The sequence below is a fragment of the Delphinapterus leucas genome, chromosome 18, assembly GCF_059928025.1.
Source record: "Delphinapterus leucas isolate spDelLeu-1000000601 "Yukka" chromosome 18, BTC_Dleu_Yukka2, whole genome shotgun sequence".
Lineage (NCBI taxonomy): Eukaryota > Metazoa > Chordata > Mammalia > Artiodactyla > Monodontidae > Delphinapterus > Delphinapterus leucas.
In genome coordinates, this window is record NC_143146.1 from 28,107,801 (window position 1) to 28,133,419 (window position 25,619).

The following is a 25,619-nucleotide window of genomic DNA, read 5'->3' on the forward strand; positions in this document are numbered from 1 at the left end:
CCTTCCCTTGCTGATCTCCAGACTGAAAGCTGAAGAGTGGCCACCCGACTCCCCCTGGAGCAGGCAGCAGCATGCAGCCGCTGCCCAGCCTGTGCGGACGCGCCCTGCTGGCGCTGATCCTTGCCTGCGGCGTGGTGGGGGTCCAGGCTGAAGAGAGGGGATTCCCGCCGGCCGGGGCCACTCCGCCACTTCTGGGGGCCGGAGAGATAATGGCACCGCCAACTAAGACCTCCTGGCCCAGGGGCTCCAACGCCAGCGTGCAGCGGTCGTCCGCATCTCCGCAGATGCCGAAAGGAGCGAGAATGGCGGGAACCCCACCGCGCACCCTTCCCCCGCCCCCGTGCGAAAGACCCATCGAGATCAAGGAGACTTTCAAGTACATCAACACGGTGGTGTCCTGCCTAGTGTTCGTGCTGGGCATCATCGGAAACTCCACACTGCTGAGAATCATTTACAAGAACAAGTGCATGCGAAACGGCCCTAATATCTTGATAGCCAGCCTGGCCCTGGGAGACCTGCTGCACATCGTCATTGATATCCCCATCAATGTCTACAAGGTAAAGGGTGCCTGCTAATATCGCAATGGGAGGGCACACCGTTAGGAAGGGGGAGATGCCAGAGCCTTTGCAGGAAGCTTAGTCACGAAGATCCGTCCCTTCCTAGAAGTCAGTAATCATTGGAACCAAATAGCCTTCTGGTTTCAGTAGCCCACTGCTAAGCCTGGAAAAAGCATAGTCCCCAGACCAGCAGCATAAACATAACTTGGAAACTTGTTAGAAATGACATCTTATAGCTCCACCTCAAACCCTACTAATCCAGAAACTCTGGGTGAAGCACAGTAGTTTGTATTTTAACAAGCCCTGCACGTAAGGTTTAAGAACCACTGGTCCTGAAGGACCTTGTCCCTAAATCCAGCTCACAAGGTACATTCTCTCTACTCAGAAACTGATGATTCATGGACTGGCAGGATTGTTATCACCTGAGAACTTGTTAGAACTGCAAGTCCAGCCCAGGCTTATTAAATCAGAATCTGCATCTCAAAATACCTAGGCGATTCAAATGCATACTAACCTTGGGAAGCATTTTCTTAAAGGACCCTAACAGTAGAAGGGCACGAATAGGTTTTTAGGAGACAAACGGTCTAGAAGAAAGAGACCCAGACAGGAGAGTAGGAAAACACCTGCTGTGTTAGTTCACCTGCTGTGAATGACCATACTGTACCTACCCTTTACTGAATGCCTACGATGGGCCAAGCGCTGAGATAGATGTGTTACTTTCCTTTACTCCTTCTGACAACCCATGAGTAGACATTACTCCATTTAACAGATGACAGGATGTTCAAGGTCTCACAGTGAGTAAGTGATGGAGGTGAGGAGGATCAGGCTCAATCTGTCAGGTTCCAAAGTGCAAACTGCACCCCATCAATGACTTTGTGGACAAGACCAAGGACACTGAACACAAAGTCTCTAACAGTTTCAGTAGTTAACATCATTATGTGATTACTGCAGGCATCAGAGGGAACGGGCTTGAAGAGCTATGGCAGGACACAAACCCCTACACTCTGACTCCCGCTTTGAAGCTCTGGACACTTCCCAACATCTCTGGGCCTCAGCATCCTCAACTCTACAATAAAGTTTCTAGTGCCCACCGACTGGGGTTTTGTGGTGTTAAGAAAAATAGCCTAAGTGAAAGAGCTGGAAAATTTTAAAGGGTGATGCAAATTTGTAAAACTCTGCTTCCTCATCGTAACCAGCAATAGGAAGTCATGCATAAAAACAGAATCAAAAGTGTAAGGGACCGGGAATGTACTTTGGGGATTTGCCTAAAGCTAGTCCTGGGCTCAGTACAAGGGAAAGAAAAGGCATGTTGATTTAGGAAAGGATTGTGGGAGATACTTTGATCTTTGTGGCAGGAGAAGTCACCAGATGGCATGCCTTTAAATTGCCTTTTATGAATCTCTGGAAATCCTAATCCAAGAAGGCATACATTAAGGAATTCTAGAGATTTCTGAGGTTTAGAGACAGGATTTGGGTTAGGATCCAGGTCCTAGAAGGCAACACTCCCAGAAATGAGGGATTAATAGATGAAATCTTAAATTCCTGCATGGCTACCAGCTCTTGTGAACTCTGAGGGTTTCCTGGGAGAAGCACAGGCTGAAATGGGTCCCTTAAATGCAGTCACAGCTCCATTAGGGCCAGAAGGAACCCATTTTAGGAGTCCTACAGACTAAGTCTTACCATTCCAATGTGGCAGGAGAATTTCAATTCAATTCCTCAAAACTGACTTGAGAAATTTTAGAGTACAAGGTGTTGTGAGAAGTTTTAAATAAGTAATAAGATCCTTCTGAAAAGGGAGATTACATCTAGTTTTGCTAGGCTTGCACAGAGTTTTGTGAAAGATTGTTTAGGAAGGTCCCAGGAAACCCCACATGGTCAGCCCATTTAGAAACCCTCCTAAGTCAGCCAGCAGATGAAGTGCTGTATGGAAGGTTGGATTGAGGGCATTTTGCCTCCAGATCAGATGTAAATCACAGCTCTTCCAGGACCATCTTTCTCTGTCTGGCTAAATTATTACATTCGATAAGCCAGAGACTATCCTACTCCCAAAGGACACACAGCTTTTCCTTTCCTTTCAAATTCCTTTATGATTTCCCTAGGAAGTTACAACGTTTTGCCTGAAACCATTCAGTCTGTTAAAGCTGTGTTTCTATTTCTGAAATAAATAAACTGAGTCATTACAAATCTGGCCATGTAATCATCCTTTTTGGTCATGAACAAATCCATCACATAGAATTAGGTCCCATCACTAGGTTTGCCATCAGTGACTCCTACATAGTGGCTTTTGGTTTATTTTTATATTGTGCATAAATATGTGTCACTTGAGGTATAACAGTAATGGCTACCATTTATTATGTACTCAGTACTTGGTTTAGTTCATTAAATCACTGCAGCAAACCCTATGGAAGAAGTATTGTTATCACCCCTGTTTTATGGGGAAACTACATTTTGGAGAGGTAAAGAAGTAAATTGCTCGATGTCACACCACTAGGAAGTGGTGAGACTAGGGCTTGAACCCAGGCCTTCTGGCCCTAGAACCCGTGGTCCTCCTGGCCCCCTGCACAGAGTGAGATGAGCATCGATTGCCCTTCTCCAACCTGGAGTGTTGTTAGGACCTCATTTCAGTGCAGTGCTGCAATTATGGGACTCACTACTACATAGTAGGATACTTGGTAAGCATTTTCAGTTTTAATTTGAGTCACCTGAAGATTTCTATCTCCTGAAATCCCTTTCAGACGATCCGTAATGAATAATACTGATATCACTGTTTGTTATTCTAAAGGCTTTATTTACAAAAACACCTAATCCAGGGCTAGTTAAAAGCCATTTTCCCTTAAATAATTGTGACACCATATAAGTTACAAAAAATGCATTTATAATTTCAGAGGAGTCAAGTATTATACTTCATACAAAGCAATTGAAGTGAATTATGAGTGCCATTTAAATTTATCCTAAAGTGGGGGACTTGAATCTCTAAACTAGCAATTTCTAATTTTGTTTTTGTGGGATGTTATTATTCTCTTGAGAATCCAGTTAATTATCCATCTTATATGTTATATATAATTAATATATAAATAGATAATTTATATATACATTATAATTAATAGATACTATAATGTACATTCACAATTTCTGAGGGTTCATAGAATCCCGCAGCTCCTCTGTTGGTTTACCCACAGGCCCAGAAACATCAACGTGAATCTATTACATTAGTCTGGACTTCAGTAAATCTAGAGTTCAGTAAAGTGGACAAACCACAAAATGTCATAGATCTGGCTGGAAGCCATGTTCCTTGATGCGGCTGTAGAACAGGATGGGACTTCACAGGGAGAGGCTGCTGTGAGGGCTGACAAAGCCCAGGAAATGTGTCTACTCTGCTCTGACTCCCTCAGGGAACTGTTTCTCTGGAAACTTCTAGACAGTCTTTTCACCAGGGCTCCTGTGTCAAGGAGGCAATCCTGATAGATCGATGTTGTGGGAGACTCAGCAAATCGAAGCTCTAAAAGAGCTTCAGATAATCATGAGAACCTGCTGGAAATAAAAGCCTCGTTTCTCCTTCTCAGCAGCACACACTAGGGCTGTCACTGCATTACATAAGAGCATCCAGATGAAAAATGAAAAAGCAAGCGTCCAAAAAGGATGTTTAAAAATATAGATGTATACATATGCATATGTAAATATATTAAATGTTATAAAGAATGTATAGATGCATAAGTACATAGGTGAATATCATTGGTCGCAGTGCCTGGCACAAAGCAAGCCAGTAATAAATGTTATTAGGATGCGTGTGAGTGTGTGTGTGTGAATAAGAATGGAAACTTGGGGTTTCTTTTTTCAGCTTTTGCCATTATAAACATGACTACAAATAACATCTTTGCCCATGTGGCTTTGCACACATGTGTGACTATATCCGAAGGGTAAATTTCTAGAATTAGAATGATTGAATCAAAGGATATGTACGTTTGTAATTTTGATAGATATTGCCATACTGTACCCCAAAATTATTGTTGTACTCTTAGTTTGAATCGCTATTTTATGTAACATCTCCATATACATATATATGTATCAATGTCTATCTTTAATACATACATGGGTAACTATGCCAGTATTTACATGGTCCATGTATGAACCTGACCCCAAAACCAGTGTTCAAGCATCTGATGTGAGGATGAATATCTCCTTATTCACAAGCTACTTACTGTGCCATTCCTGTGTAGACTAAAATGAATGGAATAATCTAGACATTGTTGCCTGTAGGAGCCTAGAGTAAGTTGGAGTAGCACCAATGTCAAAGCTGTATAGGAAGAGCTGGGTATACTTGTAGATGCTGTGAAGTTGTTTATGTTGTTGTTGGTGGTTGGTTGTTTAGTTGGTTTAGTTTAGCTGTGATTTTTAACAAGGCTTGATTGCAGGTTGAAGTTAAAATTTATTTAACTTCTCTTAACATCTTAAGAAGTTAAAAATGCTTCAGCAAACAATGAGTTTTTAAATTATAACAAGTTCATTCTCTTTGTACTATATTTGCATGGAATAACTGACTCAATATATATATAGTTCACATAAATATAATGTAATATAAATATAATAAATAACATAAATATAGCTTCCTTTATGTGTAAGCAAATTGAGTTTGAAAACAAATCTCCTTGGAAACTGACGACAGATATCTACGTGGGCAGACTTTGACAAGGATCCAAGTATAATCACATGTCTAGTGGTGATGGAGAGCTTTCTAAAAATTTAGCTGGTGACCCGTTGGAGTGCCTCTAGATGGTTTTCTTGTTAAGACTTCGTAGGCTACTGTTAGAGTCAAAGAGGCTGCCTTCATAGCTCTGAGAAGCATAGCTACTGACCTTTAACGTTTAACTACTTAAGGTGGGGTACGTGTAACATTAAAGTGCTGGTATGTCAAAATGGGAATTGCTTCACTGAACCCTCAAGTGAGTTTGGAGCGAAGTGACCTTGTCACGTAGTCAGACATTCCTGCTTGTAACACAATCAAAGCTGTCTTTCTGAAAAAAATCACCTTTCTCACTATCCAGTCTTAGACTACTTCTAGTACTTAATAAGTCTGCATATAATTAACTAATTTCATAGTTAGAAGTAAAAGTGAATGAAGGACCAGCAAACTTAACTTTCAAAGTTATACTTTTCTGATTAGTAAATGCAGTTTATGCATATAGAGCAATAGAAGAAGTAAAGGTATCATTGGGTAGGGGAGTCTAATTTTGCCCAAGATAATAACACTGTGCATATTTCCAGTTAAGTAACTGAGATATTTTAGTGACATTTTTGTGATGTCTAGAGACATCTTAGTAGCAGAAGCATTTTGTACCCAAAACAGAACCTAGATACCTTTGAGGTTCATTTATTTAAAGCAACAAACTTTTTAAGGAGTGTTAATTAAGCACATTTGAAGTATTAACATTTTAAAAGTGTTAATAAAGAGTAAGACTATTAGCTTTGCATGACCTTGGGTCAATTAATAAATAAAGCTAACCCCCCAACACCCACGTAGCATAGTGCCTGCAACAATCAATTCCAGACAAATGCTTGTTGACAAAAGATGTTATACTCATATTTTTATAACTGTCCAAAAAAGGGGGGGGAAATTTTGTTCTTTTTTCTATGTGTATGAGGATATTGGCCATAACAGAATAATAGGTCAATAGCAGATGTCAAATAGCCCAGACACTCAAGACTTCCTATTTCTGATTCACCGCTTCACATGTTGGCTATGGATGCCTGTGACAAAATGGTGGGCAAACTCTTGGCCTTGGGCAATGAAATGTTCCCCAGGTTAACTCGAGGGTGCTTCCTGTGTTTGCCTTTGATCTGCCACTCGGTCACTCCATAAATCCAAGGCTCTTAAAATGTCAAGGCAATGTTTCTTTCAATGTGGTAAGGCTTATCTATCAAAGGCTGTACATTTTTTTCTTTGCTCATTTTTAAATGAATCGTTCAAGATTGAAGGCATTTCCATAGTTGTACAAGAGGATGACACAGCCAAGACCATGTTGTTTCAAGGCCAGGGAGCCAGGGTCTTCATTTTCCAAAGAAAACCATATAAGGTATGGCTAATACGCTATAGTTGATGATTTTTAGAGAAACATGCCAAATGCTAATCAATGATTAAGTGCTCTCAGGGGTGTTGACAGATTAAAGCCTGAGCTGAAATAAGATTCTAGAGGTAATTTATGATGTGAAACATTCTCTTTCAGGACTTTGCAAAGTTAAGAAGAGGTTGGTTATGTTTGGGAGATAGCTGAGCACGGTGTATGGATATACCTTAGCCGGCAACTTCTCTAATTTCAGACTTTTTTCCTTTCCAGTGCTTTTACTTTAGAGATTGATTATTTCTCTTTCCCTATAGATTCTCTGGTGAAAATGTAAAGGAACAAGAAAACGGCCAAACTGGGATGGTAGGAGAGAGAGAGAAAGAGGATTGTTCTTGAGTCAGAAGTTTATTAGCAAAGTTGACAGAAGCATTTATCAAGCAGTGTTCTGTCCCTGAGTCTCCCAGCCATATTCTCACCACCTAACTCGCATCCCCTCTCTATTTCTCTCCTCCTTAGCTTCATCATGGTTTCCAGAAAGGAGGAAGCCTATTCTCTGGATGTTTACTTTGTACATATCTTCTTCCCCCTCACACAGTGTTTTCAAATTATATCAACGGGCTTTTGAATTCCATGGTAATCAAACGCTTTCTCACCATAGCTTATCCCATAAGCCATTTTCTGGATAGAATTAGGTTTAAGTAAGACATGAAAATACTTAATAAGATTTGTTGAATTCTTTAAGTTTGAGAGTCACTTTCTGAGCCATGAGGCCATCAGGTTATAATTCTTTAGTTTCTTCAGGTGTCACAGCGATCTTAGAAGATCCAGCTCAGCTAAGTGAATCTGACCATAAAGCTAGGTTTGTGAATAGCACGTCTTAATGCTCTTAGTTGAATCTTTTCAAAATATGTGACATGTCAATGAAAGGTTTTAAGCACAAACTGTGGATAAGTTTTTAAGTTCAGGTAATAGGAGAGTAGCAATCCATTTATTTATTGGCCTGTTACAGACTTGGAAATAAATTTCACTGTAACAAAAGTAGGGATATATATTTAAGGTGAACTTAAGTTTCTCTAAGACATATTTATTTTTTATCTTTTTTCTATCTCTTTGCTTCTCTTAAAATTTTGTTTCCAGAAGCTTAATTCATTTTAATGGAGTCATTCTTCTATTTCAGCAAGTGATAGGAATCTTTCCAGAGCAGTGGAAAGCCCTCCCTTTGCCAGTGTGCACACAACAGATTCCTAGGACAGGGCCTCTGCCTTGAACAACTCCAGGGGGCACTGTTCATATTGTGGTATTTAAATGGTACCCCTGGGGGATAAGCTGACGTTATTCCTCACCCACATATTCTAACCCGCATGGCCTAATCTTTAAGTGATTAAGTGCATTTTAATGGACCCAGGATGGAACCGGTAACTGATATTCGTCCCCAAGGGCACGGGTGCAATGTATGTCAAGAAAATATTGTCTATGCACTTGACTAGCAGCTTAAATTCTCACTGTATGTTTGAATAAGAAAAAAGAAAGGGAGATCGGACATGGGAAATCCTTGAATGAGGGTGTACTGTCTTATTAAGACGCCAGTTCAATCGCAGAAAAACTCTTATCTGCTACAGGAAACAGATAAAACAGCAGAATACACCCTTCCCCAAACTTGTGAAACACAACCACTCCATTATTTCCTTCTTTTGACCCTGACTGTAAAAACATTTCTATAATGCCAGTCATTTGAAAGAAATGTTCACAGTTCATCACCAGATGGAACAGACAGCAATCCGGCAAAGCAACCTTAGTTGTCATTTTTAAAGTGTTGCTCACCTACCTTCTTAAATGACTGTCTCTTACAGCGTCTCTATGCTTCCAGAGTCCATCTCCACCAAATTTACAACTAAAGCACCTCACTGAATCCCATCAGATAGTGAGAAACAGTAGGTTCTGTTTTTTTAAAAGTCGTTTCCCTGATAGGTTTGAGTAGGGGAGAGAGGGGAGGGGAGGAATTTTGCTTTCCACCTTTTCCGGCCTGCTTGGAAGGCAGAAGTCCAAGAGAAGAGCTAACGCCTCAATCCCAGAGGCCCTGGCTCTATGTGTCAAGAAGACCTGATCATCTGGAAAGGAGGAGGGCATGCACTAGACAATACAAAAATCAATCAATATATAAAATGCATAGTCATCCCAATTCTCTAAAGAAATTGTTTCAAATATGAGAACTGAAAAGTTCATGACAAAAGTTTTATCACAAGATTTTTGCCTTATGATCAAATTCATTTATTTGTCCATGAACTCATTCATTCACTGTTGTTCAACAACATTTAATGAGCAGTCACTGTGTGCCAGGCACTGTGCTAGGCACTAAAAATGTTGTAGAATATTCTGAAACAAAGAAACAGTTAAAGCTCAGTGTATACTGTTAATTTAAAAAAAAATAGGACAGGAAAATGGTATATATGGTTAATGAGGCTATTGAACATTTGTTAGTGCAAGATGGTTAACTTTGGCATTTCCTAACTCTACGGGGCTAGATGCCTTTGGGCATTAAGAGTGGTGTGTATTAATAGGATTTTCTCCATTTAATTTCTCTAGAATGTAATTTTTAATTACAAAAAGAATTGAAAAATATAAATCCCCCAGTTGTAGAGATTTTGTAGGACTCACTTAATCATACTTTTATAGAAAGGATATTTATTTTCTGTTCATGTTATTTATCCTTTTAGAAGTTTTTTAAAAATTATATAATATATATTTAATATAAAAATAATTTTTAAATATGATATAAAAGAATTTTTTGGATTCTGTTGACTTTTTCCTTTCTCAAACAGCTGTTTCAACATAAAGTTATGAAATCATGGCCATCCTCGTGTAGAAACCTTGTAGTCAGTATGACCATGTCTTTTTTCAATCTAGTGTTTATTTATTTATTTGTGTTTACTTTACTCATACAAAAGAAATGTGCTAGGGAAGCAGTAGAAGCCTTAGGCGAAAGGGGCCAGCATGAGGACAGGCTACCATTTGTCAAATGGACACCACATTGCTCCTAGGACCAACACTAACAAAAGCTCTTCCTTGGATGAGCCATCACCATGTGAAAACCAGTGTCAGTTATGGGAGTATTTTCTGACTGGCTCACATTTGATAAATGGTAGGTAATATATATTCAAACTTAGTTTTAAACAGGACCTAAAAATTTAATTCATGTGGCAGGGACCTAGAAACAATATGGACCTCTAACATTCTTTTTGCGATCAGAGAGATTTGATTATGTGCATGATTTGTCTTCAGTATTCAGATCGTGCCCTTAAATTATCTAATTGAATGGGGAAAACTGCAAATAAGGAATAAGAATGTATTATTGTTGGGTTTAAAGTTAGAGTTGCCTCCTCTTGCAATAAAGGAGAATCAATTTGCTCTACCAAGAAGAAAGCTGTATTGTCGGACTTCAAATTATAGATGTTGGATGTCATTATTTTTGTCAAGAAACAGTGAAATAGTTAATTCCCAGGAATTATAAAAATCTCTAAGAACATTCTTTCACCAAATTTTAAAGATGGCATCTTGGCTGAGAGTGATTTTTTTTTTTTTTAAGTTCACAGCTTTTCCCCTACCCAGGGCTTTGTTTATTATTAAACAAGAGGTTGACATCTTTTGCATTTTAAATAAGCTCCAAGCCCTAAATTGCCAAGGCATTGAGGCTGGAGGCCATTCAGACAGAGGTGAGCATCAGCAGTGGGTGTGGTCTCTGTCACAGGGTGTCAGGCTTCTTGGTGTCCCCACAAAGCCTTCTGATCAGAGAAGCAGAGGTTGCCAAAGTCATCCTTCTGACTGACTACAAAATAATAGAAGTGGGCACTCCGTCCCCCCACCTTCTGTGGCCTCTCAGGACTGGCAGCATTCAGGTCTGAGCTGAAATGATGAAGAGGTTTTTTTCAGTCTCTTTCCCTTCAGAAGGGTAGATTAGAAAACCGTAGTCTCTCAGCTGTGATTAGGTTTCTGACTATCTCTGTGTTGAACTTGAAGAGAATTGCTACAATTTTCAGTTTGTGTTTCCCTGTCCTCTGTGATAACTTGGGTCAGAGGTTGGGCTGCAGGCCTCCCACTGGTATGAAGAGCAATCATCCAATTTCTAGGCTGAGCCAAAAACAATAGTAACCTCAAAACAGGGCCTGGATTCAGTGCAGAGCTCATTTTCATTGGCCAGACTTCTCTCCCTTCAGTGACCGGACACTCATTCATCTTGAGTCATCTGATGGCTGTACCTATGTGATACTAATATTTGCATATTTGGAAATCATTGAAGACAAGAAAACACTTGACACTATCTGAATTTTTGGACAGTAGATGAATAAAATAGCAGGGGGGTTAGAAGAAAGTTTTACTCTACATCTAGATACTTTACCGTTGTTTGACACATAGTTATGGGTTTTAAAATACTAATATTGATTTAATTCTAAACACTTTTCATCTAAGATCAGCTTCTTCAAAACATTATAGATTCTAGAATCAGACCACGTGGGTTCAAATGTGGATCTATTACTTACTTAAGTGAGTGACCAAGGACAAATATGTTAGTTATCTAATGCCGAGAAGCGAATTACCCCCAAACTTAGCAACTTGAAGAATAGCATTTATTACCTGACACTCTCTCTGTGGGTCAGGAATTCAGGAGCTGCTTAGCTGGTGGTTCTGGCTCAGGGTGTCTCATGAGGGTCAAGATGTTGGCGGGGCAGCAGTCATCAGAAGGTTTGCCTGAGGCTGGAGGATCTTTTCATTCACACACTTGGCAAATTAGTGCCAGCCGTTTTTAGGTGGCCTCAGTTCCTTGTCACCTGTTGGAGTCTTCATAGGGGTACTTGAGTCTTCTCCTGACACGGCAGCTCCCCCAGAATGAATGATCCAAGAGAGAGCAACGAGGAAGCCATAATGCCTTCTATGAGCTAGTCTCAGATGTCACACATCATCACACCCACCACATTCTATTCACTAAAAGCAAATCATTAGGTCCAACCCGTGTTCAAGGGCAGGAAAATGAGGCTTCACCTTTTGAAGGGAGGAGTATCAAAGAATTTGTGGGCATATTTAAAATCAACACAGCAAGTTAATAAACTTTTAAGTGCCTCTAAGTTTTTTTACCTATAAAATGGGGGTAATAGTAACACTACCTCATAGGATTGCTTTGGGAACTCAATGATATACCATGTGTAAAGGGCTTAGAATAGTGCCTAGTCCCTTGTAAGTACCATATATGTGTTAGTTTTGCTTCCTACCCCCCACCCCAATACATATAAAGGCAATCAGAATGATTAGACAGAATATTACCTGGATAGTTTGTACCAAACTAGGTCTGGCAGGGTTCTTTTAACTGTTTGGAATCTTTTTATTACGTTTCCAAGGGTAATTGGCAAGTCTTTTAAAGCACCTTGAGTTCATAGCTGGTTCAGACTTGCAGGACCCTGGCTCTTTCCCATTTCAGCCAATGTCTCCACCATTCACATGATCAACCTCCTTGAGTTTCCTGAGTCCTCATATCTTATATCCAACCCATCAACAAGTCCTGCTAGCTCTGCTTTCAATACATATCCAGTCTATATAACCCATTCTTTTCAGCCCCACGGCACCGCAAGTTTCAGCCCACAATCTCTCATCAAAGCTTCCTTTCTTGACTCTACATTCTAGTCTACATTGAGCTTCCAGAGTGATCTTTTTATATTTTTAATTAATTAATTAATTTGTTTATTTGGCTGCACAGGTCTTAGTTGCGGCACGGTGGCTTCTCTAGTTGTGGTATGCAGGCTCCAAAGCACACAAGCTCTGTAGATGCCGGGCTTAGTTGCCCCATGGCACGTGGGATCTTAGCCCCCTGACCAGGGATTGAACCTGCGTCCTCTGCATTGGAAGGCTGATTCCCTGGACCACCAGGGAAGTCCCCAGAGTGATGTTTTAAAAAACATAAATAAGATGATGCCATTTTCCATTTCCCTGTTCAAAATCTTGCAATGGATTTCCTAAAATAAAAACAAAAACAAAAAAAACCATTCAGACTCCTCCCTGTGCAACTACATCTCCTAGACACTTGGCCTGGACCACTCGACCCCAGCCTTGAGAGCCTTCTTGCTGTCCCTTCCTCTAACTAAGATTCTTTTGACCTCAGGGCCTTTGCATTTGCTCTTTCTTCTGCCTAGAATGCTCTTTGCATGGCTTACATTTTTTAGTCAGGTCCCTACTGCAGGTTGCCTCTTCAGAGAGACCTTGCTGAGAAGCCTATCAAGAAAGCTCCCTAAATTCCACCATAATCTTTCAATATGGTGACACCGCCTGTGTGACACCATATTAAGTATTTATGTGTTTTGTGTTTGCCTCCATCACTAGACTGTAAGCTCCATGAGAGCAGGGAGTTTGCCTTGTTCACTGATAGGCACTCTGTACTCCAAATGGTGTATGGCACATAGTGGGTACTCAATAAATGTTTGTTGAATGAATGAATGAACACACAGAGTTATAAGTCAGCTCATTAATCCAGAGGTCACAAGTTAGAGGCCGGTCTGACACATAAAAATATTTTGTTAATACAATGTTATCTGACAGTGGTTTTTTTTTTAAAATATGAATTAGTTGACAATTTTTATAAATTGTGAGATTTCATATAAAAATTCCAATTTGGGGCTAAAAATCAAGATACTTTTGTATTGGGGATCTCTTGGCAAAAATTACATCAAGTTTATTAGCAGCAGCTCCATTTAGACAGGATTTACCCCAGACCCCTCTGTTCCCTATTATTCCTGACACCAATGACTTTCTTACACCTGGCTTCCTCCACTCTTGTGTTGCCTGCCTGGCCTTGCAGGCTTTCAGACCCTAGAAAAAGCATATTGGCTGTAAGTATGCCAACATTTGTTCTACATGTCGGTGTAACTTTTCATGTCTACCTTAGAAATGAAATTGGTTCCATGTTGGAGCTCCGAGTCATATTCGTACTGAAACACACATTTCAGCTTTGGGTGCCACTCTAGTTACAGAACAATCACCCAGCATGACAAACTCCACAAAGAACCTTCACGAGTGAAAGAGCGGAAAGACTCAATTGTGTTTCAAAATAGTTTTCACTTTTGGAAGGTTATTTTTTAAAACATTAAAACGCACACACAGACACGTAGATTTGAAATACTTTTCTTTATTTTCAAAACCTCATGAACGTTCGACCCAGATGTTTACCTAAAGTGATTCATTTACCAGGGTGGGGCACACCCAGTTGTCCTAAAAAAGAAAATCACTGAGTTTAACAATAGATGGTTGCACAGTCTGAAGTCAGATAAACGGAAATATATGTACAGTACCAAGAACTAGGTCTTTTGCTCGCTGGATAGCCACTGCCTATATATTTTAGGGGGCTGAATATTTAAGCATCTGCTGTGTGTCAGGAGCTGTACTAGGCAATTGCAGTTCTTTTCTGTTTGATGGGCTAGGGGTTCCAGACAGCAAAAACTTAACCAAACAAACAAGTATGGTATAATATATACAATAGGAGTTGATAAGTGCTCTGGATGAAACGGGCAGTGGGGTAGGATGAGGGAGATGGGGAGGCCTGACCAGTTCCTATACTTAATAGTGTGGTCAGGGTAGGTCATGTTGAAAAGATGAGATTTGAGTAAGACCTGAAGGAGGTCAAGGAGTTATCCAAGTGGATCTTGGGAGGAAAGCCTTCCAGGATAAGGAAGAGCCTCAAGTGAAGCCCTAAGGAAGGAGTGTGCCTGCTGGATTCAAGGAGCTGTGTGCCGAGTTACAGACCAGTCAAGTTGACTAGAGTGAAGAATAAGTACACGAACACGCAAACTGTTCTCCATAGGAGTCGTCTAGTCTCTCTGGTTAAGAAACATTTGTCTTTTTTTGTTGGTTTTTTTTTGGCCATGCCACATGGCATGTGAGATCTTAGTTCCCCGACCAGGGATGGAACCCTACATTGGAAGCGTGGAGTCATAACCACTGGACCACCAGGGAAGTCCCATGTCACCTATTTTTAGTTAACCTTATTTTGATTTGGCCACCAGCTGAGTATTTGAGACTCTATAACAGTATGAGAGGCATTTTCAGCACTGCAGGCCCAATCTTATAAGGGGAACTTAAGCAACTGGCCCCAGTTGGCCCTGCAGTGGAGGAGACCTTGACCCTAAGCTACTGTCTGTGTATAGCTAATTCTCCTGAACTGGCTGCCCTTTCATTATTCCCAATCCACTTTCTTGTTCCAGATATCAAACACAAGTGCTTTTCAGAGGAGTAGTCTATGAGAAAAAGAATAAGAACTGGAATTTGTTATTTTAACTCTACATGTTCATTTGTCTCCACTAAGTGATACATACAGTTCAGAGGGTGCCCTGTGAAAATCTCCCTAACAGAGCTTCGTGTCTCCTCAACGCAGCTACTTGCCGAGGACTGGCCCTTTGGAGTTGAGATGTGTAAGCTGGTGCCTTTCATACAGAAGGCCTCTGTGGGAATCACTGTGCTGAGTCTATGTGCTCTAAGTATTGACAGGTAAGAGCATATATCTAAGCCAGGTATATCCTGACTGCTATCCTAGTGATTGCTATGCTACTTAGAAGATAAACTGATTAATTCAATAAAGCTAGGCTCTGCCAGCTTGGCAAATGATTATGTTTTACTCTTCAGATATCGAGCTGTTGCTTCTTGGAGTCGAATTAAAGGAATCGGGGTTCCAAAATGGACAGCAGTAGAAATTGTTTTAATTTGGGTGGTCTCCGTGGTCCTGGCTGTCCCTGAAGCCGTGGGTTTTGATATGATTACCACTGACTACAAAGGAAGTTATCTGAGAATCTGTTTGCTCCATCCCACTCAGAAAACAGCCTTCATGCAGGTAAATTTTACTCTTTTGTCCCCCTTTCTGTTGTTGCCTTATAAATATTTAGCTGTTTTTCCCCTGATCTCCTCTTCTTGGGAAGCTACTGATTTATGACTGTCCTTGGCATGAATTAAGAGTGTAGGTCCTAGGGCTGTGGGGTTAACGGTGACTAATGACTCAGGCTGCAAGAAGCTGGGTCACTACTTCTCCAAGAATCCCCTGGTGCTCAGGAATACAGATAAACCAAGTTTACATGAGAGAAGCGATTTGAATTTATAGCTTTTCTACTCAAATTCCCATAAGGACTGGCAGCTACTACATATTCTGTGTGAAGCAGCACAGCAGTCATCAGAGCGAGTGTGTGGCTCAGGGAACGATCAAGTAGAAGTCGCCCTGGTATGGATGGATTGATCAGAATCCATGTGAATCCGTGAAGCTTGGTATGAATAACAAGCTTGTCCTCTCTCTAAAGGGAAAGCTGCCGTTGCAAAGAACTTCATCTTGGCCATTTATTCAAGAGCTTTTAATCAGGAAATAGGAAAAGAATGGTAATACTGGTCATCAGAAGATAGATCCTAAGTGTAAAAGGCTCTTCCCAACAGAATGGGTTAAGAGGAGTTAATGCAAAGGGGGCTGGTCCAAATGTCACCAATGATTATTTTCTATTTTACACCTAAGACGAGATAAAGCTTTATGAATATATGTATAGACCATGGTAAACAAAAGAATAAAGAGGGGCATTAATGTGAAATTGAGAATGAGACTGCTGTTTTCTTGTTGTTTTTGTTTTTTTTTTGCGGTACGCGGGCCTCTCACTGTTGTGGCCTCTCCTATTGCGGAGCGCAGGCTTCGGACGCGCAGGCTCAGTGGCCATGGCTCACGGGCCCAGCCGCTTCGCGGCATGTGGGATCTTCCCGGACTGGGGCATGAACCCATGTCCCCTGCATCAGGCGGACTCTCAACCACTGCACCACCAGGGAAGCCCTCTTGTTTCTTATTAGTTAAAATGAGAAAAGAACTGCACAGATTACGTAAATTCTACTCCAACACAGACATATCTGGAACAACAATTTTAAGAAAAAAGAAAAAAAAGCAGAAAAAAATAAGAGAAAAAGCATGCTACAAACAGCTTTGATTTTTAGTTGATAGGTTAGATGTATACATCCATTAGGTAAATGATTAATATAGACCTCTCCCTACCTGCTTTTCCCATAAACAAACTTGTTAAAAAGTGAAAAACTCCCATAAACACTAGGATATCTTTACTCATTCAGATGTGGTATTTCACACAAAGAATTCCTTAAGGATAACTTGCATATGTGAAGACAAAAACATTTGAATTACCAAATATTTAAAATTTTGCCCAATTACTTACATTTTTATGTGTAATGATAGCACACTTCCTTAGAGATTTGAAATGCTTTTTAGGAAAAGTTTGTTTCATTTGATTTAATTATTTGTTCAGCAGACGTGGCCTGTAAGATTCTACATAGTATTTATAAAATGGATCGACTTTAGAAGATAATTTCTCCCTGATGAGTATTTTTTAATTTAACGTTTGATATGTAAGATTTTCTTACAGAGGACTATTAAGTATAACATTCTCTCTTCCCCATAGTTTTACAAGACAGCTAAAGATTGGTGGCTATTTAGTTTCTATTTCTGCTTGCCATTGGCCATCACTGCATTGTTTTATACCCTGATGACCTGTGAAATGTTGAGAAAGAAGAGTGGCATGCAAATTGCTTTAAATGATCACTTAAAGCAGGTAAGAAAATAGAAATATTTGCTGACTCAGGATTACAATCCTGATTATGAATATGAAAATTATCATGGTGATAAGAAACTAAAATTATCATACACCACAGCATACTTCCTTTTTCTTGTGCTGGTATTTTTTAATACACAAAGAATATTTTTTATATTATCTATCTGGAGATATTCTACATAGTCTAAAAAGATGTAAAAAGAGCCATTACCTTTTAAAGATGAATCTCTAATCATTTTCTGTCTAATTCACATTAGCTATTCAGTTTAAAGCTCAGTGTCCTGAATTTTTACAAATGCCACTGATTTTTCGTAAACGATATTAAATATTTTGTTTGGAAAGCGAGAACGCTGTGATTATAATGAGGCATCTATTCAGTATCTGACTGTGGTTTTATTTCAGAGACGGGAAGTGGCCAAAACAGTATTTTGCCTGGTCCTTGTCTTTGCCCTGTGTTGGCTTCCTCTTCACCTCAGCAGGATTTTGAAGCTCACTCTTTATGATCGGAATGATCCCAATAGATGTGAACTATTGAGGTAAGGAAGGTAAAATAGAAATAATTGTGTAAATAAATGCCATTCAGAAGTTTGTCCGTTGATTCCTTTCATTGGCAAGAGAGAGAGTACCATTTTTCTAATCCTTAGGGAGCAAATAAGATGGCCATCTTTTTACCTTTACTCCTATTTCCAAGGGAGAAGCAAAGGGACTTAGGAGAGCACTGGGAATGCAGAGCCAGGGTTGTCCAAATGAGTGAGTGGCACAATTGAAAGCGTTAGGTCTGATTCTCCTTTGCACTTTGTAAATCCTTTCTTTTCATCCAGCCTCAGCACTTCCAAAAGAGATTTCGTTTTTAAAAATTATTATTAATTAATTAATTTATTTAGTTTTGGCTGCATTGGATCTTCATTGCTGCACGCGGGCTTTCTCTAGTTGCGGCGAGCGGGGGCTACTCTTTGTTGCAGTGCACGGGCTTCTCATTGCAGTGGCTTTTCTTGTTGCAGATCACAGGCTCTAGGTGCACAGGCTCAGTAGTTGTGGTGCATGGGCTTAGCTGCTCTGCGGTATATGGGATCTTCCCGGACCAGGGCTCAACCCTGTGTCCCCTGCCTTGACAGGTGGATTCTTAACCACTGCACCACCAGGGAAGTCCTGAGATTTCATTTTAAATGAGAGAATTGGGCATGGGGGTTGAGGCGATGACAGGGACAGAGAATGAGAGAGAGAGATCATAATTGGCAAAGACTAGTGATAAAGTCAAAACCATTGTAAATGGCTAATTTTTTTGTTCACAAAAACACAAAAATCTGTAAAGAATGTATGTTCATAGCAGCATATTTTTTTACAGACATGTCTTGTATTATTTTTTGCAGCTTTTTGTTGGTATTGGACTACATTGGCATCAACATGGCCTCCCTGAATTCCTGTATTAACCCAATAGCTCTGTATTTGGTGAGCAAAAGATTCAAAAACTGCTTTAAGGTAAGAGAGTATTTGAAAATCAAAAGCCCTTTTTAATCTGGCTTCAAATATAACCCTTCCAAACTATTAATATTTCTATCCAAAGAGATCTAGTCAATTGTTTTGCAGTTTCCTCTAGTATTACATGATAGACATTTCTTTCTTATTTATTTATTTATTTATTTTATTTTTGGCTGCGTTGGGTCTTCGTTGCTGCGCATGGGCTTTCTATAGTTGCGGTGAGCGGGGACTGCTCTTCGTTGCTGTGCGCGAGCTTCTCATTGTAGTGGCTTCTCTTGTTGCGGAGCACCGGCGCTAGGCACACGGGCTTCAGTAGTTGTGGCTCGGGGGCTCTAGAGCACAGGCTCAGTAGTTGTGGTGCACGGGCTTAGTTGCTCTGCGGCATGTGGGATCTTCCTGGACCAGGGCTCGAACCTGTGTCCCCGGCCTTGACAGGCGGATTCTTAACCACTGCGCCACCAGGGAAGCCCTAGACGTTTCTTTTTAAATGTGAATTTTGCTCATAAATCACTATAATTGATTTCTGCCTACAAATCCCAGTCAACCATTCCCTACTGCCTCAACCAATCAATTTTACTCATAGAGTTACACAGAAAATGAATAAAAATTGCATGCATTGATGTCTGACAAATATCACATGATAAAATAAGAACTACACATGATTAAAGGCACTGTTCCCATTTTTGGAAGATTTTGGACTATGCAGCACACTGTAGATTATAACTAAGTTAGTTTCTTCTTCATGCAGAGGTGACAATAACGAGTCAAACAAAGCAGTTTAATTCAGGTTTTACCTCCACTTTTCTGCCTTCATTCTATAGCAGAGAAGTGCTCCTTGATGTGGAATATGTGAAATTATTCCTCATTTGCCTGCTTGCATCTGTGTGTAACATCTATCCATCCATTCATTCACTCCTTCAACAATCTAGCATAAATAAAATATTCCCTTCCCTTATGTGGGAATGATTCACTTGTCCCTGGTGTAACAGAACCCAGATTCAGCTGCTCACCACTCATGTGCCAATAATTCGAGAGGCAAGTGTCAGTAGAAAAGAAAGTGCTTTAATCAGAAAAGCCAGCAGTCTGGGGAGATGGTGGACTCGTGTCCAGAGACCAACACCAAAGATTCTGCTCAGCCATGAGTTTTTAAAGGGAAAAATGGAGGGGGAAGAATCTCAATGAATCATCAAGGCAGGAGGTTGGGTTCTGCCTCTCCCCTGTGGACAGACTGGCTGGCTCTCTCTTCAGATGTTATCTTGCCCGAGTGGTCTGCATGCAGGATTGCTTAGGGGGGGCTACTGTGGGTAGACAGCTAGTCTTACTTGTTTTTATCTAGGAAGAGAATCGACAGGTTAGACAAGGCATGGTGTGCATTAAGGAGAGCATAAGTCAGGAATTAGTTTCAATTGCTTAGTGATCACATTCCTATAATTAGGTTCTTTCAAGGTTACAGGGGAACAGAAATGGGCAAACAGGAAAGGGGCAAAAGAGCTGCTTTCAGTTCCCCAATGTCAAACACCATTCCATTTCTATGGGATTAGAGGCAAAGGTCTATCTTCTGTAACTTCTTCATGCTGACATGGGACGCCATATTCTCAGAGTGGAAGATGTCAACATGGGTCTGTAACATCTCTTTGCTGACAATTTTATTGTAGTTGCGTGCTTACATATACGGGCAGAGCAAGCTACAATTATTTTACCGCCCACCAAGATACAGATTATTATGAGCAATAATGTTAATCCCATTCTCTTGAGGCTCGTTCTTGGACTTGTGCTGGCCGCAGATTCAGTACTGCTCAGGATGATGCAGTTTATGTCATGGTTACAGTCTGGTCATCATGGAGTTAGCTTTTTCCCTCTGGTGGCAGTTACCGTACCTGTACAACAACTGGGGAATGTGCATCAGACACTGAGTCTGTGGCTCTATTGTCCTAATTATTAACTGCTGGGTTTTGTACTGGAGGGCGTGGTGCCTTGGTTCTGCTTGGTTCCACTGGAAGTTCATTATTGGAAAACCGAGAACTTAGCTTCCTTGTAAGATCAAAGGCAGTCTATAAAATTCTTTGCTTACTCATAAACTCATAGATTTTAGAGCTAGAAGAGAACGTCACCAGATCATGTCCCTCATTTTACAGAACAGAAAGCAATGGAACTCACATTTTCTTATACATATAAATTCTCAGAAAACAAACAGAATTAACAGGATTTTTAAAAATCCAAGAAAAAAATCTGGATGACTAAAACTGAGACACATTTACTTTACAACCTTATTGTGTAACAGTATTGAAAAGTCACATGAGATTAAACACGTGGCTAAAAAAATGGTGATGTAATATTAAGTTTATTGACATGGAAAGATGTTTACGTCACTGTCAAGGCCATGGAGTAGTAGGTATAGTCCAGTTTTATTAACATAATTATACACACACTTCCACAAACATGCACATATACAGTCATGTTGTAGATATGTGTGTGGTAATATTTCCATTTGCATAGGAAAAAGTCTTGAGTTATGTATTTATCAAATATTAAAAGTATTTCTCAAGTAATCAAGAGTAAGTATCAAGAATTAAGAGTGGCTTTCTCTTTCAATTTGAATTAAAGGATGAGGAAGTTTAATTATGTACATTTTTTCTTCTCTGTATTTTCTAGTTTAAAAGAATTATCATATACTACTTATGTAGTTATATGTTTTTAAGGGGAAAATAAGAGGGCATGGAGAGAAATTGGCAGAATTGCATATCATGCAAAGAAAGCCAGAATTCTGGAGAGTAGGAAGGGTTGTGATAGTGTAACTGATGTAAACTTATAACGAGTTACTTTGTTTTGTACAGTCATGCTTATGCTGCTGGTGCCAGTCATTTGAAGAAAAGCAGTCCTTGGAGGAAAAGCAGTCGTGCTTAAAGTTCAAAGCTAATGATCACGGATATGACAACTTCCGTTCCAGTAATAAATACAGCTCATCTTGAAAGAAGGAATATTCATTTTCTTTATTTTGGACAGAAATCATTAAAACAATGAGGCATCCGCCAAACAAAACAAAACAACTGTGTGTTTGCACAAAACGATGTAAAAATGTAAGAGTGATTGTTTTCTTAACACTCAGAGTTACTCATGACATTTTATGAGCTGTTTACGGCATGAGAAGAAAAGCGATGAGAATTAAGAAAGCCTCATTCTGAAAGCACTTAATCCTTTACAGTCAGCACTTCAGTGTGGCTCTTCCGAACTTCTGGTATATTCATACATCACTTACGTTTAAATTGAGCTCACTCAGAATTCCTATTAAAGATGTTTATTTTTTATATTAAGGTGAATCGGATGCAAAGGATAAATGTGTTGCTGCGAAACAGAATTTTTAAATGAAATTTAAATTACTCAATTTAAAATGTTAAAAATCTTTTAAAGGACCTTTTCTATTAATAGTCTCACACCATTGGTTGGACTGTAATTGGAGGCAAAATATGAAAGCAGTTCAGCTGTATTTTTTTGATGTTAGAGACATATTTAAATGATCAGGAGGGAGTATCAGAGAGATTGAGGTTTTTGAAAATATTAACTTTACATTCAGATAAGATCAAATGTCACAAAGGGACAGAGAGAGGAGGTTTGGAATGCCATCCCAAAACACTGCTTTGAAATCTCCTATTCGTGCACTCTGCAAAGAAAATACTACCTACAGTTTTTTTGAGGATTATTAAAACATTCTTCTTCTTTCACTATTGTAGTTTAAATGCTATTTGTTTAGTTTTGTCATCTGTAAATACTTAGCTACAATACACAACGTGTAGATGATCAAAGGAAGGGCAGGCCCCAGTGTTCATACCTTTACAATGGAGAGATGCCAGGAACCCCATAATGGACAGAATGTGAGTTGCCTGGAGCAGTGTCCACATGGCAAAGGAGAAAGCAGCATCTTCTCTCACCCCTGCTGCAGTTAAGTTCGTCTCTGGCAATGTATCATACGATCGTTAAAGCACTATTTTTAAGATCATAGATATTAGAGTCAATGTAACAGCTACCTGTAAAGCTTATTACTAATTTTTATATTATTTGTGTAAATAACTAATAGAAAAGAATTCTGGATGTGGTGCTTTCCTATCACTTACAGGCAAAACTGCTTTTTGAGACTGTTAAGAACCTCTTACTTTGTGCATTCTTGCCTAATTCTTTCATCTTCCCAGCAAAGTGCCTCAGGTTAACTTGGATGAGATGTGTGTGAAAGTATGTACAAGAGAAAACGGAAGACAGAGGAAATGAGATGGGGCGGGAGGAAACCCATGGGGACAGATTCCCTTTCTTAGCCTGATGTTCGTCACTGCCCGTCATATCAATGCAAAAGGTCCTGATTCTGTTCCAGCAAAACAGTGCAATGTTCTCACAGTGGCTTCAGGAACAAATTGGGCCCAAGAGCTTTAACTCTGTCTTAAAATATAACAGAGTTTCTACCCTTGTTTTTTGTTTTTTTTGTATGTGTGTGGTTTTTTTTTTTTTTTTTTTGGTAACCCAGGGCCACAGCCACATGTTGAGAATAAGCGAGCAATGTTGTTTTCTGCCAGCGTCTAACGTGATGCTACCAAAACCCCAATAATGGGACCAGAATGAAAGGACAGTAATTAATTCACATGCCACATGGAATCTATTTACAAATCCCAGGCTTATTTATTAATTTCTTCCCAATCACTTTTTCAGATGCTTGTCATCACGAAAGACATTTCAAACTTTGGATTTTAAATTAACTTTGGGTTACTACTGTTTTCAGTTTGTTAATATATTTTTTATTCCTATTTAAATTTGAGCTCATTTTATTACCATTCATTTTGTTTCTCATCTGCATCATAATGCCCTTTCCTTCTCCCTGTCAGAGTTGTGGTCTGTGATCATCTTGCCAAATTTTAAACTGCACACAAATAGTATATACATGCATTATTTATAATGAAATTGTGTTCAGTAGCTTTTCTAAAAATGTTTGATTCAAAATTTTAACATACTGACAAAGGTTGGTAAGAAACAAGCATGATTTCTTAGCATAAATAAAATCAATATGGGAAAAGGTGCTACTGTTTAACTTTAAAACGTATTTTCTAGTATTAAGGACTGTATAATATAACAATGGACAAAAATAATGTTAACATGGATGTAAAGCTTAAAAGATTTATAAGCGATTTTAGACTGTTTTCTCCTTTATATTTGCTAATATGGGTGCGTGTTAGTATTGACAGCTTACAACATATGGCCAAAGGAATACAGTTTATAACAAAGCATGGGTATGCTGTAGCTAACTTTATAAAATTGTAATATAACCATGTAAAATAATTATATATTTTGTTTTTCTGAGGTCACTTAAAGTGGCAACTACTGTAGTTGCTAATTCTATGTTATGTAAACAAAATCAATAAAAATTTAAATTGCTTTAAAAAAAGACCAGCTCGTTTTTCACTGTGCAGGCAATAACTAATACTAATTTATTAGTAAGTGTTTAAAGGAAATATAAATGTTACAAATGGACATTATTTATGTTAAACACACAATTATCAAGGAAATATGAAAGCTGTTACATTAAAATGCCAAATTTCTGTTATGTTTTATTGTGGTGAGTAACCAGATATATACACATTCAGTTTTCTGAGGTTGATTATCTGATTGATTGTTTCCAATGGCACCTTGTGTCTTTCCATCTCTGGTTTCCTGCCTTTGGAGCATTTCATTGTTTAATCATTATTGTACCATAGGTGAAAGTTGAGAGGTTGAAATGAGATTGTGGAATCACTCATTTCAGTTCATAAGCTCTGAGTGCAAGATGGGATGAAATTAATAAGATGAAAGGTTCCTACTTGACAGGAGATAGAAATATAACAAAATTTAATACAAGGCAAAATGAAGTGACCACTAAATAACTGTGTACTGACTGCTATTGAGGTTCACGTGTCTGTATCTCTTAGCACATAATCCCTTTCTTTCCCTGACAAAAATCATCTAGAATTAGCATTTACTCTTTTCCCATATCTTTATCTTAAACTCAGCCTAGTGTTTCAGAGGTTTCTATGAGTCATCCCTCACCTTTGCTGGATTTCAGCTGCCTCATCTGAGCTGGGTATTTTGAGATATAGGTGTTGTGAATTCAGGAGCTATATGAGAAGTACAAGAGAGCAAAACCCAGGCAGAACCCTCTCTCAGGAGTCACCCAAAAGAGCCTACCTTCTCTTGAACTGTTAGTTGTCAAGTTACAATAATAATAATAATGCCCACATAATTCATTATAGTAAATATAGGCAGAGTAAATACAAATTAGATTCTTGGAAGAAAACCAAAAGATGTGGCAGCTCTAAGATGGAAATGTCCCGAAATCCAAAGAGTGCAGAGGCCAAGCTTGTGAAGAACAATGTATCTGGCTGGACTGACTTGCTTTCAGTCGTTAGTCAGCCTCAGAAGTGACAACGTTAAATCATCAACTGGGCTTCCTGGTGGCGCAGTGGTTAAGAGTCCGACTGCCGATGCAGGGGACACGGGTTCGTGCCCCGTTCCGGGAAGATCCCACATGCCGCGGAGCGGCTGGGTCCGTGAGCCATGGCCGCTGAGCCTGCGCGTCTGGAGCCTGTGCTCCGCAACGGGAGAGGCCACAACAGTGAGAGGCCCGCGTACTGCAAAAAAAAAAAAAAAAATAATAATAATAATAATAATAATCAACTGATCGAATGTGTATACCCAAATCAGAAAATCTCACTGAACACTTTCAAGATTCAAGGCTCGCTTAAGCACAGGGAATAACTCCATCATGGTAGGAAGGCAGCACGTGTAATGGAAAAAGCATAAAAGTCAAAAAACAATATGATATCCTTGATTGTTTCATCAATATGGTTGACCTCAAACAAGTCAGTTAATATCTTAGAGTTCCACTTGAATTATCTATA

The 25,619-nt window shown here is 39.5% G+C and overlaps 1 protein-coding gene across 1 annotated transcript; it reads left to right on the forward strand.

Moving 5' to 3' along the window:
- Positions 1 to 29: 29 nt before the first annotated feature.
- On the forward strand, positions 30 to 24,256 carry EDNRB (endothelin receptor type B). Its single transcript, XM_022576979.3, has 7 exons — positions 30 to 557; positions 15,024 to 15,136; positions 15,272 to 15,476; positions 17,080 to 17,229; positions 17,632 to 17,765; positions 18,600 to 18,708; positions 21,543 to 24,256. Exons 1-7 carry the CDS (start codon positions 72 to 74, stop codon positions 21,675 to 21,677), a joined length of 1,332 nt encoding a protein of 443 aa, XP_022432687.1. The 5' UTR covers positions 30 to 71; the 3' UTR covers positions 21,678 to 24,256.
- The last annotated feature ends 1,363 nt before the right edge of the window (positions 24,257 to 25,619 follow it).

Bases quoted from the DNA above. Each gene is read 5' to 3' on its own strand.
- EDNRB (XM_022576979.3), top strand. From the start codon at position 72: ATGCAGCCGCTGCCCAGCCTGTGCGGACGCGCCCTGCTGGCGCTGATC. The intron at 15,137-15,271 runs GTAAGAGCATAT...TTTACTCTTCAG, and splicing joins TGTGCTCTAAGTATTGACAG to ATATCGAGCTGTTGCTTCTT. The intron at 15,477-17,079 runs GTAAATTTTACT...TCTTCCCCATAG, and splicing joins AGAAAACAGCCTTCATGCAG to TTTTACAAGACAGCTAAAGA.